Raw genomic sequence first — 13,900 nt, forward strand, 5'->3', positions numbered from 1 at the left:
AATTCATTCATATTTAAGTTACTTTGATTGATACGCAAAATGCAATTGCGTTAATAGTAATTGTTTCTGTCTCTGGGAACAAAGCAGCATGGTGTCGATTAAATGTCTAGCAGCTGAACTGCACGGATTGTTCATTAAACAAGATTACCATGAACCATAAAAAAGTGGCAAACATAAATATTTTTCACATCAGCAATCGATCAAATGCCTACTTGTACGTTAAATGGGTCACAACGAGTGACAGTCAGTTCCTCTCAGCTCTATAGAGTTTCTGCTCACATTTTTGAATTTCCAGCCTTAAGCGTGACTGTTTGCATTCAGTCTCACATGCTGCTGCATGATGCAGCTGTTTTCTGCATCGTAGCTTCCCACCTCACAATCTACCACATCTCACAGGTTATTGGCCGTAAAACAACAAATATGACCTTGACCTTGAGCATAATATGGGTGATCATTGTGTTTAAGTGTGATTAAATTCTGGGCAATGCTGCAGAAGGAGCAGTGATTCTTGTGAACTCCTGACAAATGAATGAATGGATAAAGATACAATGAAGGTTCTGTATGGCATGGGCTCACTGGTCATTTGGATGAATGAGCTAAAAGGCTTCCTTGACCTCTTTGTGCACAACCTGCTCAGCTCCAAACAGCAGACAGACAAATTAGCTGCTAACTGATGGACATGAAGCGGCAGGACAGAAGATCATTGAGAGTTTATAGAGACAAAAACAAAGTCCAAACGAAAAAAAAAAATGTATATCTATCTATCTATCTATCTATCTATCTATCTATCTATCTATCTATCTATCTATCTATCTATCTATATATATATATATATATATATTATATATATATATACTATATTATATATAGTGTGTAATTTAACCCAACAATTTCTGTGCCAAAATCAATGCTAATCATTTTAATCGCAGGTCAAAGTCATGTGACTTATTTGAAATGTTGTCAGGGAAGCTAAAATACATTTTAATGTTTTAAATATGAGGGCAATCCGGTTGTTCAGTGATGACGTGACGAATCCTACTTCCGGGTCTAAAGTAGTTTGCGTTTAATATGGCTTTTGTGTTGTTAACATGTTTAATGTTTTGTATTTTCTTCTATTTGATCTCAAAAAGCTCCTAAAACAGTCAGTGATCCCTGTTGACCTCCCTCGGCTTTTATTACCGCTAATCATTTATTTAAGCTCAGTTTTTAAAACCTTAGGATGTAACTAAAGCCCAGCCCATGCAGCAGTATATGAATGACTAACCTCGTATTGTGGATGGATTATTTCAGTTGTTCTCCTGGCTGAAGTTTGGTCCTTTTACAGCATCCTGCCATGCGATTACATTTGTTCCTGACCACCGAGAACACTCACGTTAACTTTTATCGAGTGGGAAAAAAAAGTTAGCTTGTTTATATTAAGCTAACATAGCTGTGTCGCTAGCGGTCACGTAGCACATCATTATATACCAGCTAGCCCAACTTCAGTAACCCTACAAACGTCACTGCTGTTTAGTTTTCCGTCTTCATTTATGTTGGAAGTGATAACAGAGCTGTACGTTTTAATTTGTTTCCAAAACCCTGCAGTCAGGACATGCTATATTGTATTTAGATAGAAGCTAGCGAGCTAACTCCCTGCTAACTTCTAACTCCGTTAAATGTCATAAATTCCGTTTTCATGGATGCCTGGATGTTAAACTCAATTGTTACACCTGGTAGAGCAGAACGCTGATCATTTTATTAAAGATGAAAGACTTTAGACAGTTTTTCAACTTTCAGTAATGCCATAGTGATCGCTTGATATATGGACCTGCAGCGGAGTTTAGACCCAGACACGGCTAGTGACGTCAGACTGAACAATCGGATTGCAAACAACCCGCTCTCTGGTTCGATTTAACAACAATGTTCATACCGTCTCCAGCCTCATAAAATGAAAAACTAAAAATGCAATTGTGAGTCATCAGATGGTGTCAGGGAGATGGACTAATCCATGGGAAAGAAATTAATCATTAACAGGATTTAGCAGGTTTGTAGCTGGTGCTGAAAGGTGCTTCCCTGGTGTTGATAACAGGCTTCCCCATTAACTGGAAGTGCCACAGACAAATCAAGGTGAGAGTGATCTCCCGCCCTCGCTCCCTTTGTCCCTCTCTCCCTGTTCTTGCTCTTTTACATCTTTGTGTACTTAGTGTATTTTACAAACCCCGAGGGAACTGTCCCAATCCCTCCACGCAGCACAATCACCACAAGAACTGCCAAGAGCATTTCCGACTCTCTCCTCCCACATAAAAGGCTTACTTCTATCTTCAAATTGTAAGTAAACACACGGCTTGCAAGGCATCTATCTTTTCATGCAGCAGAATTACTCAAACCTCCGAGGACCGTCTTACAAAATACATTGACCAATCTCGGGGCTAACTACCTGTCAATCAGTTAGCGCTGTCTGAGAAGAGGAGGGAGCTCTGATTTGGAGTTAGGGGTCGAACTCAACGACGCTATAAAGACGACAGAGGTGGGACAAGCTTTGCAGGACTTTATCTAATATCTTTTAGCGAGCAAGCATTCAGTGCGTTGCGGATCTTTTTTTGCTTCAGGGGTCGGAGCGGGTGCCATTTCACCTAGCGTTCTGCAAATCTTTACAGAAGGAACACAACCAAAAGCACAATTTCCCAAAGACTAATCCCTTTTTCAAACCTTAAACAATGAATTTTACATGAAGTTCATCTCTCTGTGTCTCTCTCAGGCCTCGTGTCATTAATATTCTTATCCTGACATGCAGCTCCTTCCTTCCTTTGTGTATTAAGTCAGCCTCAGATCTGTCTCCTATGCCTGTCTTTTCACTGTCAGTTGCGTGAGAGCTGAAGTTCAGTCACAGCCCCCGCCTAAGCCTGTAAATATCCCCTACGGCTGATAACTAGACTCAAGCACCATGCCACTGCCTCCCCCAACAAAATAAAGTGAGAAACAGAGGCGAGGGATTGGGAATGCGGGTGAATGTGCGGCCTCCCAAAACAAAGTGAAATGTATTTGTATGCAGCTCAACAGTGAAGAGTAGATTTTCAACAGGGTACAAATGAGCTAGTCCCTGATATATTACTGTGAAATGCCTGCGTGTGTTCGTGTGTTAGGCTCCAACCCTGCCTGTGCATGACTCGGTATTATGTGGTCAACCCCCAGGACTATACATGTTCTTGATGTGATTGATGAAATGCCTTAAAACTAGAGAAATGATAGGAGGGATCTACACAGGGGTGATTAACTAGCTTTCTATCTGCAGTAACAGATGATCCTAGAAGAACCTTCAGCATCTCTCTGAAGTGGGATTAGGAGTTTTCAAATGCTGGCAGCATATACCACTGATATTTGGTCCACATCAAACAGTCCCATTGCTTACAACGAAGCTGTAGCTGACAGGCACTAGATAAGACCACATCAGGATGTCTGGAACCTAAGAGTCCAGATTCAATTTATATAAAAGCTCTACACACGGCCAGACTACTTTCACGTTCTTGCTGCCCTTGACTAACAAGACACAGACAGAGGCCAACCAGACTAATGATGATGAGACGTTTTACTGTACCTGCTCTGCTCGCAGTAAAGCAACTGTTTTATTGAACTGGGTTGAGTTTAGTTGTGCACAAGGGACGCTGGATTAAAAGATTTATACTACAAAGTACTTCATACTAAAGCTCATTCGAGCCAGCTACAATGGGCCACATGTATAAGCACAAACAAACAGGCACAGTCAGAGAGTCAGAGACAAACGCTCATGCTCTCATTCCTCGGTCTATGGCAGGATTAGCTGTTTGTTTCATATCAAAGCACAACCATAGGGTAAGAAGTCTTTGTTTTTTACACCTGGTCAATCACATCAAATCAGGACCCAGATGTACTGCATGCACAGCACGATTTTGGATCGCTGCAGAAAAGCTGGCACTCAGTGAAGTGCGCCCATGATGTATAAATTCAGTAAAGGCCAGTTTAAAGGAAAACCCTATTTGTTTTCCCAGGTTAAAGCACAATAAAGATAAATTTTCACTCACCAAAGTAATCGCCGGGAAAGAAAAGCATAATTACGTCAGATTAGTTGCCATTTAATTTACCAGCACTACTGGCAGTTAGCACCTACAGGGTTGATCGTTATCAACCCTGTAGGACACATCTACTGTTTATTTTGGATGTCGAATTTGATTTAGGAAGTCTTTCTTCCTACTGTGGTGAATGTTTATACGGTTACATGCGCATCAACACAAGAGTCGAGGCAAGTCTTGGGCTGAAACAACCCAGCATTCACTAGAGAAAAATAAACAGCCTGCACATTGCAGCTCTTCATCAGACCTTTATGAGCCAGACGCTCAAAAAGTTAGTTTTCATGATGCAATAAACAGATAAAACTTGGGCCCCACAGTGGGTTAGATGTTGATTCTTGTGTTTATAACATGGCTGCAGTTTTATCACTTTTCTTTCGTGGTCCTTATAAATCTGACTAACTGTGGGGATTTGTTTACAAAGAGTCTATGAACCAGTTTAAAGGGAACACTTGCTGTACTGAATCCATGTTTTTTTTTTAGTAATGTTGCTAGATTCCTCGTAGTAGATTAAGATCTTAACTGATAAAAGTATTGGTCAGAGCTGCAAAAATAAACCTCCTTAAAATAGTCTTTTTCTGGTTATTTACACACACAAACATTACAAAAAGGTGTATTTTTGCTCAAATTATTAATGTGTAGCGTTGCTTTCCAAGAATCTATTTGTCACATCAAAGCCTTTGGTGTGAACAGTAACATCAATTTTCATGGAAGATGAATTTGAATTGAAAACTTAAATTACCATACCAGTATCAACTGGTCATATATACATTCTGTCAGACACTGCTTCCTTCTGAGCCCATTGAATTGATTTTATTTCCTGAGCACTATAATTGGAAACCAATGAATCCAGTCAAGCTCAGACAAAGTGGCTAAATGGAAAAACTTTTCCTCTGGAGACTTGGAGCAGTGTAACTGCATTGTTCTGGCAGCGAACCATTAATTGCTAGTACCTCACACTTCATTCTGCATCCCCACACACTCCCCCCTTCTCTCGCTCCCTTTGTCAGCACACTCACCTCCCAGCTCCTCAGTGGAGAGGCTGGTTAGCTGGAAGGCTTCGTTCCCCTCTGCCAGGGAGCTGCTCAGGTAGTTGTCTGGATAGAGCAGGCCCGCCCGCACATGGTGGAATGGCATCTTCTCCCTGCAGAGCACACATACACACAATCTAAATAAGCTATGCATGCCACAGGTAAGAATGAGGTGAGAATGTGTGGCAACGCATGGGTATTCTAAGCAGTCATGAGCCCTTTTTTAGAAACACGAGGTCCTGCTGAGGCAACATTGTTCCTTCCACACTTCTAATGTTCAATCCAGTCTCCTTCTTTCAGAATCGCAGTGACAAATTATGTAATCACATTATAATTCAACGGAGTCACAGAAAATATTCCACTACTATTGTTCTGATAATACCCTCATAGTACAGTCAGGCGATTCATCTCCTTTTGTCTTTGTCCTGCTTGGTCTTTGTTCAGTCTCCTTGGTCCACAGAGGAGAAGCGCCACACGCTTGCCAGATATAATTTCTTCTAACCCTCCCTGTCAGATCTACTGACTAGATGTCCCTCCAGACAGTCCCAAACGCCACCCAACACCTCGCTGAGACACCTCGGGGCGAGACAGGGCATCAATCAACCGTGGCCCACGCTGTCGTATGATCAGAGCCATTCTCTGTTTTGATTCATGAGAGTCATGCCTCTGAGGGCTTGTAATATTTTGACACTTTGGCGATATGCTTCATGTTATATTCCTGCCAATAGTACACAGTGAACTGAGCTGAAGGGAGGGAGAAAAAGAAAGAAAGATGGATGGATAGATAGGTAGGTAGGAAGAGATAGAGATCCCAATAGGATTTTGCGAGCCAGCCACTGCCAGACAGGAGAGATAGATTTGGAAGTGGGGGTATCTATGAGATGGGAAACATGGCAGAAATATAAACCATCTCCTCTCCTTCTAGACTGAAATCCTTTTTGGATTTTGGAATTGGAGCAGAGGGAAGAAAATTACCCAAAGTGTGCAAAGACAAAAACAGCCTAAAAGGTTAAGAGCAGTGCGATTGCCTGTTCTGATGATCTGTGGAGGGCATCAGGGGTGAAAATTGCATATGTGCATGAGACAGAGGCAGACAGCAAACAAAGTGCGTGCGGGGAAGTATTTATGTATCCATAGTTTTGTGCGCTCGGAGGAAATTTGCTCTTCGGTCCATCTGCTCCTGGGTCTACTCGTGCCTCACCTGCACATTAAAGGTACTGCGGTCACCGTGGCAACATATATCTGTTCTGCAGACATCGGTCTCAGCCAACAAGACGCAAACACACACAGACACACTGAGGCCTCATTATTAAACATTTCCAGGTACTACCTGCAGTGGCTGCATGTCACATGGAGAAATAAAATGAAAGCTTAATGTGAGAATATTTGCGTTAATTCATAATTAAAAAGTTCAAATGTTTCCAAACAGTTTAATAGAATCACAGGGCTTTCTGCTTCAGCTATACTTACTTTGGTGTGACCAGTGGAGGGTGGTTGTTACTAACTACTGTTGCTTTGTAACAGACACTGAGCTGTTTTCACACATAAACTTCAAATGCATTCTCACTACTAGAGCTCCAGTTGGTTTTGGAGAAGGGTGGTGCTTACTTAGAGCATGCACAAAGAAGACCACATGGGCTTGACTGGTCATCTCGCAGACTTTAAACTATAAGGAGCTGCAGGTAAAAGAGGCTTTGATATCACATCAAAGCTATTCGGACATTTGCTTTGTCACATGCAGCACTACAGAGAAGTGAGAAACAACACAAAAACACTCCAGGGCTGCAGTGCATGTGTGATAATGGCTCATTAATTCTGTTGCTTTTACCCCACATTTACTGCACTTTGCTGCCACGCTGGCTCCTGTTTTCCAAAAATTACTCGAAGGTGCTTTGTGTGGATTGGCAACATCAGTGAAATACAACCACACTGAGATTCAGCTCATTTAGAAACTGGCTTGCATGGCTGCAGGTTCAAATCCTTCATCTTCATGTTCTCACAGCAGAATTTAATAACTTAAAGCAAGGTTTGGGTCATACTTGTCAAGTCATTTTGTTTCATTGTTGCTAAGCTCAGCAGCAGCAGGTAGGTAGTTGAACAGCTTTATAAACTGTCTTCCCCTCACCTAATCACATTATTACTTAAGACTCCTCTTAATTTTGTCTATGTTAGCCTGCTGCCCATTAACGAAATAGTATTAACAATAAATTAAGACAATTAAAATGACTCTTACTTTGTATTGTGGTAGAAAAAAAATGTAATAAAATAACTTAAAATGAATATTTCCCATTAAGTAACCCAGCACTGGGATACACATGACATCTCAGTCTGAACTAAAACTAAAACAATAAACATTGCATCTGGGAAAATGTGCAAAAGATGAGAAGGTGACAATCTCCTAGTCAAATGCAGCATTGATGCCGAATTTTATTGCCACTGACATCATTTTTTTTCATTCGACTTATATCTTTCATGCTCAATTTATTTTTTTATTTTTTCTGTCAGATTTTGTTCATTCACAGTGACATAAATCTAACCCCATATGTGAGCACTATGAATGCTGTCCAGCCTAAAAATGTGGCATTATCTGCATATTTGATAAGACACTCCACCCTCCAGTGCTGCAGTTAAAAGCTATACGATAGTTACTTTTGATTTGGGGGATTCAGAACAAGTCATGTGCATAACCTGATCCTTGCTTTTGGCACATTTGTTCTGATGTATGCATGCATGCTGTTTATTTGTCATGGTTTAGCAGTCTGCTGCAGATATCCAGTATTTAGCCTATGGGAACAAAACGACGACGGCAGTAATGAAGATTTAATGTGTGAACATTAGCCACAGAATAAATTCTCAAATTCTTCAACGACTCAAATGAGCAGGAAATGGGAATTATTCAATCAGCGGACAAATAAATAAGACATATGATATGAAATTAATATGAGAATGTATTGCAACAGTCCATCTGTTCACACAATTGTTCCCCTGACAGAAACGCCCACTCACTCGTGGCAAAAACCAGCAGACACGCGTGCACAAAAATCAAACACTTGCACACCGGTCCTTTCTCTCTGTTGTTTTCCATCCTTCTCCTGTATATTTTTGGATGGTGGGTTTTTTTCTACTTGTGAAATCACCCACTGTTGTCACAGAGATGGACATTAGCGCTGACATGATTTAGCAGAGAGCCACCATCTGATAAGCTTCATTCACTGTGTGAGAGCAGGATGAGGAATAGTGGAATAGTGGACATAAAGGCAGGTGTGTTCGTGGGGCATGCAGGGGCAAAGGGGATGAAAGGAGCGAATCAAAGTGGGCTGACTGACAGTGTTTGAACTGTGGGGTCACTTGCACCCCAGGTAGCCCATTTTCAAGTCTGCAATGGTGGTGATCAGAACAGATTTGAGCTCAGAGAGGAGAGGCTGAGATGAAGCGAAACGAGGTACTGTGAGTGAGAGAGAAAAAAAAAAGCGTTGCATAGGGAAAATGGAGAATAATGGTTTTTTTTCTCACCTTCCTCACCTCTTCCCCATGGAGTAAAATGCATTAGCAGAATAGTAGGAAAGAGATGAGGGGATCACACCATTGCTTTTTTTCCAGCAGCATATGCACAGTGCAACCATCAAAAGCAGGCAATCCTACAACAGATTAACAATATCAGATTTTCTCTTCCACATCAAGGAGAACAGGTTTTTACTTCTACTGCAGCCAACAGTTAACCATCGAAACATACAACTACTAACTACAACTAAGCCATTAAACATCATCCAAGGCTTCTCTGATGTGCACAAGAGCTGTAAGCAGGCCCAGGAGATAGATACCAGATAAACGAACCAATGATCCTCTCTGCACTTCAAGCCAGTAAAACATCATTTTTTCTCTTCATGTCTCCTTCACTTTCAGTTAAAGCCTATGCCACCTGCCAACAACAATGAAAGAGCACAGCTGATCATCTGAAGCACCAGTGCTGGAAACAGCTAAAATGCCACTCTGTGATTCATCATCCTTCAGTTACTATAAACCACAAAGGAAAAAGAAATATGGAGAGAAGGTCTTGTGAATTTATGGCTCAAAGAAAGACATGTGTAAGATCGACAAGAAGCCCACAATAAAGTTGTGTCTTATTAGATTTACAGATTTTAAACCAACAGAAATGGTTAATTAAATAATTCACCGTGCCTCTGCACAATGTCACATTGTCAGCATCCCACTGAAGTCACCTTGGGCAAACTGTCTAGCTGTCACTGCATAGCTGTGATATCAGTTGTCTTTCTTCTGCCCATCAAGGCTGTATTCTAAAAACATCTCTCCAACAAGGCGCTGTATGGGCTGTGAATCCTGCCGCCCCAAACCCCCTCTGCTGGAGTTCAACTTGGGTCAATTTCAATCCCCATCTGCAGCTGCTGCGCTAATTGAGCAGCTCTGCTGAGTATGTGATCTTATATCAGGTGTTTTGAAAGAGGCTGTTAGCATCCCACCCAACAAGGGGGAAAAAAGCTGGACACTCATGATAGTGTTCCATACTGCGCGCCTCTGCGGCGGAGGGAGCGCAGCTGGACACACACCACTCCAAGCTGCCAAGCTGCTGATCTGTCACACACACTCACCGCATAATGGGGTGTGCGAGGATTTGAAAATAAAGAAAAACATTCATGTATGCTAATACCCCCCCACCCCCCACCTCAACCTCTTTAAACGAAGACTACACGAAAAAAAAACAAACAAAGTCAAACTAAATCTACACTCCCAATTACCTATAATACCCACCATCCGTTACCATCCACAGGCGAGTCTCCTCCAGGGTATCAGATGATGAATGTGTGTAAGGCAGGTGACAGATTTGGCCATCACGCTTTATGACTGTGGAGTTTTAGAGCATCTGGCAATGAGAACGAATACAACTGGGCTTTAGACTGCAGCCAGTCTCCATTTATCAGAACCAATATGTGAGCTGCTAAAGCCTGAGAGAACCGGAGAACGGCTGAAGAAGCCACAGAGCATAATGCATAGAGTGAGATGGAGTGTTATGCACCCTGCTGCGTACTGAGACAATCATACTGTAATTACACTTATGGCGCGTGTGAGATGGACCTATAATCACCTAATCATATCGATCAAACCCACACAGCGCTCTGACTCGCGCAGACAGAAAGATTTTAAGAAATAATATATATTTTCAGATATGCACACACACACACACACACACACACACACACACACACACACACACACACACACACACACCACGCTGTTTTGTCACTTTGTCATCCATTAACAAAAAAAGCACGGCTCACACCTCGTCAACGCATACTGAGGTCTATATGTGCTCCGCACGCGCATACGCCCACGCGCACACAAGCCCTACACATTCACACGGACGAGATTACAACAGGTGCAGTCGCCTGCGCGTCTCCACGGCGATCAGAAGGACCGACGCATGGGCTCTAGGTCGCGGTAATCACCTTTATCACCTTTAACACGCCGCCCCGGAGGCAGCACGCTAATTGGCCGTGAGGGTATAGCCTACCTGCCCGTGAAACGACTTTTCCTCCGGTGTGCGAGTCACCCCGTTCTGTTAGAGCACCGTTGGCGGAGACGCTGAAGGTGTTTGTGTGAATTGCCAAGATGTGTTTATTCTGTTTGCATCCGTCCTGTGCTCTTGAGGAGTCCGTCCGACAGTCAAAGATGGACTCATTCAGTCTGTGTGTTGGACCTGCCTGGGGAATTCACCAGCGTGTCATGTGTTCCACACTTTTTAGATAGTTATTTTAAAAAATCAACTGGTTAGATGGGGAGGACGCTGGTGGTGGTGATGGTGTGAAATGTTGTCCGTTTTGGCTGAAACACAGACCCACATGAATGGCCTTATGTCCGCTTCCTACATCTCACTTCTCATCGCCATGTCTCGAGAATTTGGGGTCGTTTTGGGATGAAGCAGTTGGTAGGTAGAGTGCCAAATCTGCGTCCTATCAGCTCGCCCAGACGAACGCCACCCAGCCGCCCACGGGTCTGGGTCTAAGAACCGGTGCTGCTGTTGCAGCTGCTTCTCTCAGTCGCCTGTTATAAAACAAATTTTAAAAAGAAAGAAATGAAGAAAAAACACGATCTAATTCAGTCTTCCTTGTCGAATTCAAACCACAGCGTGGATGATGCACGGCGAAAGCTTTGAGCGCAGATTTGTCAAGCAGCAAAGGGACGGGAAGGGATCTCCCGACGCTCCTGGTGCATCTATCACGGCTACTCCTGCTGACAGATTTAACCCATTTGTCAGTCCAGTCCGGTAAGGGAGGGGGCACATAAGGGGGGCGACGGCAGCAGGCTGTGTATAGGTGAGCGGGAAGATATGCGACGCCGTCCTCAGTGGGAGTTGCCCTTCTATCAGGTGTGTGTGTGAGAGAGAGAGGCTGTGAGGTCCGAGCAATTAAGGGTTCAACGAATCACTGAAACAAAGCCCCGGGGAAGTGTGTTTGTGTTTTTTCATTTAGCCATTCTTCACAGCTATAAGAGTCATTGATGACCAATTATGGTGTTTAGGAAGTGACATCAGCCGCAGTACTTAAATGATGCAGTGTGTCTACCCCCCACTCCATCCCTCACTCCCACCACCCTTCCCAGGTCTTCATCTTTTTCATCTTCTTGCAAGATTCAAGGCACCTTCCTCCACCCAAGCCTTTTTCTTTCTTTTCCTTTTATTTTTAAACCACTGTTATTAGACCTTCCTTTCGTTCTTATCAGGCTGTCTGTGTTTCCAGCCTCTGATGAAAATACCCCCATTTTACACTCCGTATACTAATTATATAATAGACCATGTGAAGCCTCAGCTTCCCCCCATCAGTGGGACCGCAGCAGCTCGATTGCAGTCTTTAGCCTTGAGGTTGAAAACTGTGTCTACCGCGCTGCTCCGCCGTAATATTTAAAAGTAGTTGGAGCAGCCCTTTTCAACACCCGGCGCACTCTCCTCGCGCTGGTCGCAAAGGGTTAATACATTATGCGTTCGCCTCAGGGATGTAGCAGCGTGATGGGCCGCTAGACTGCTGTTTCTCCCTGGGATTTGAGACATCAGTGAAAAGTAAAGACAACACAAGCGAGCCATAAATGTTTCACCGTGGCGCTCTGACGGTGCTGGGTACAGAGTTAATGAGGCTATCGAAGGTTTTGAACCTGACCTACAAAGCTCTGAACTTTACCTCTGTTTTTCTAAAGTTTCCTAAACATGAGCATTTTTCTTGAAGGGGGCGCTGTCCATGGTGCTGAATGGCTCCCCCTTGTTTTCCATTAGAGGCGGGACAAATGAAGGTGAAGTAAAATGCCTCAACATTTAGAAGGATTTGGGATCTATTACGATATTTTTTTTAAAAACACGTAAACATATTATCATACTTCATCTCTAAAATAACACTCTATGGCCACTCGCTGACCTTTTTAAATGTCAAAATCTAATTTCTGTACTTCTCTAATACTTTAAGATCCGCACTTTAAGGACAGAACTATACAAAAGGTGTCTTTAAAAAATAATAATGTATTTTTTTAGTACAGTTGGTGGACACTAAAACACGTACCACAAGGAAACATCTATGTATATATGTAACTTAAACATTATGACAGGACATTGAGAAAGGTGTTGTCCTTTTCGAGGAAATTCTGAGCATCAGACTGTTTATGCCCTGCATTCATGTGAATCTTTATACATCCATGTGCATCACTATGCTGAAATACTTTCTGTATTGGTTTCAAATAGATTTATTTCTTAACATTTCTCATTTTGTCTTATTATTCAAGACACACAAAGGAGCGATTTAATCTTCTTCCTTTTCTGTTAGCCTGGGTTCAGATGTTGGAGGGTAACAAGATGTGCATATATTCTGATGTAGTTCTGCAAGATTTCAAGCTTTCTGCATATTCAAAACGTGTCTTTCAGGATGAGTTTTGTTAATCTTGTCCATCTCAACTCTGAAACACAGAGCATGTTGGATTTATTTAATTCAATAGTGGACATTGGTTGCACACAATTGTTTTGCTTTGGCAGAAACTTAAACAACTGAGTTAAATCAACACAACTCATTCATATTCAATAAACCTGTGCATTTTGTGTTGAGAAAACATGATTGAAACATGTCTAGATGAAGTACAGTGGGGCAAAAAAGTATTTAGTCAGCCACCGATTGTGCAAGTTCCCCCACTTAAAATGATGACAGAGGTCAGTAATTTGCACCAGAGGTACACTTCAACTGTGAGAGACAGAATGTGAAAAAAAAATCCATGAATTCACATGGTAGGATTTGTAAAGAATTTATTCGTAAATTAGGGTGGAAAATAAGTATTTGGTCACCTCAAACAAGGAAAATCTCTGGCTCTCACAGACCTGTAACGTCTTCTGTAAGAAGCTTTTCTGTCCCCCACTCGTTACCTGTATGAATGGCACCTGTTTGAACTCATCATCTGTATAAAAGATACCTGTTCACAGCCTCAAACAGTCAGACTCCAAACTCCGCCATGGCCAAGACCAAAGAGCTTTCGAAGGACACCAGGAAAAGTATTGTAGACCTGCACCAGACTGGGAAGAGTGAATCTACAATAGGCAAGCAGCTTGGTGTGAAAAAATCAACTGTGGGAGCAAACATCAGAAAATGGAAGACATACAAGACCACTGATAATCTCCCACGATCTGGGGCTCCATGCAAGATCTCATCCCGTGGGGTCAAAATGATCATGAGACCGGTGAGCAAAGATCCCAGAACCACACGGGGGGACCTGGTGAATGACCTGCAGAGAGCTGGGACCAAAGTA

General features: G+C 42.5%; 1 protein-coding gene across 1 annotated transcript in view; it reads right to left on the minus strand.

Annotated features, from left to right (window-relative positions):
• Positions 1–11,565, minus strand: part of LOC146565867 (calcium-binding protein 8-like) — a 30,302-nt gene extending 18,737 nt beyond the window's left edge. Inside the window, exons 1-2 of the mRNA XM_085289288.1 lie at positions 10,641–11,565; positions 5,102–5,226 (exon numbers count right to left, since the gene is read on the minus strand). Coding sequence (XP_085145414.1) covers positions 5,102–5,219 — 118 coding nt within the window. The 5' untranslated portion in view covers positions 5,220–5,226; positions 10,641–11,565. The remainder of the gene's footprint in view (positions 1–5,101; positions 5,227–10,640) is intronic.
• Positions 11,566–13,900: the final 2,335 nt, after the last annotated feature.

This window comes from Mchenga conophoros, linkage group LG10 (genome assembly GCF_057382185.1).
Source record: "Mchenga conophoros isolate Kocher_MC1m ecotype Shallow Benthic linkage group LG10, M_conophoros_male_GT1.1, whole genome shotgun sequence".
Taxonomy (NCBI): domain Eukaryota; kingdom Metazoa; phylum Chordata; class Actinopteri; order Cichliformes; family Cichlidae; genus Mchenga; species Mchenga conophoros.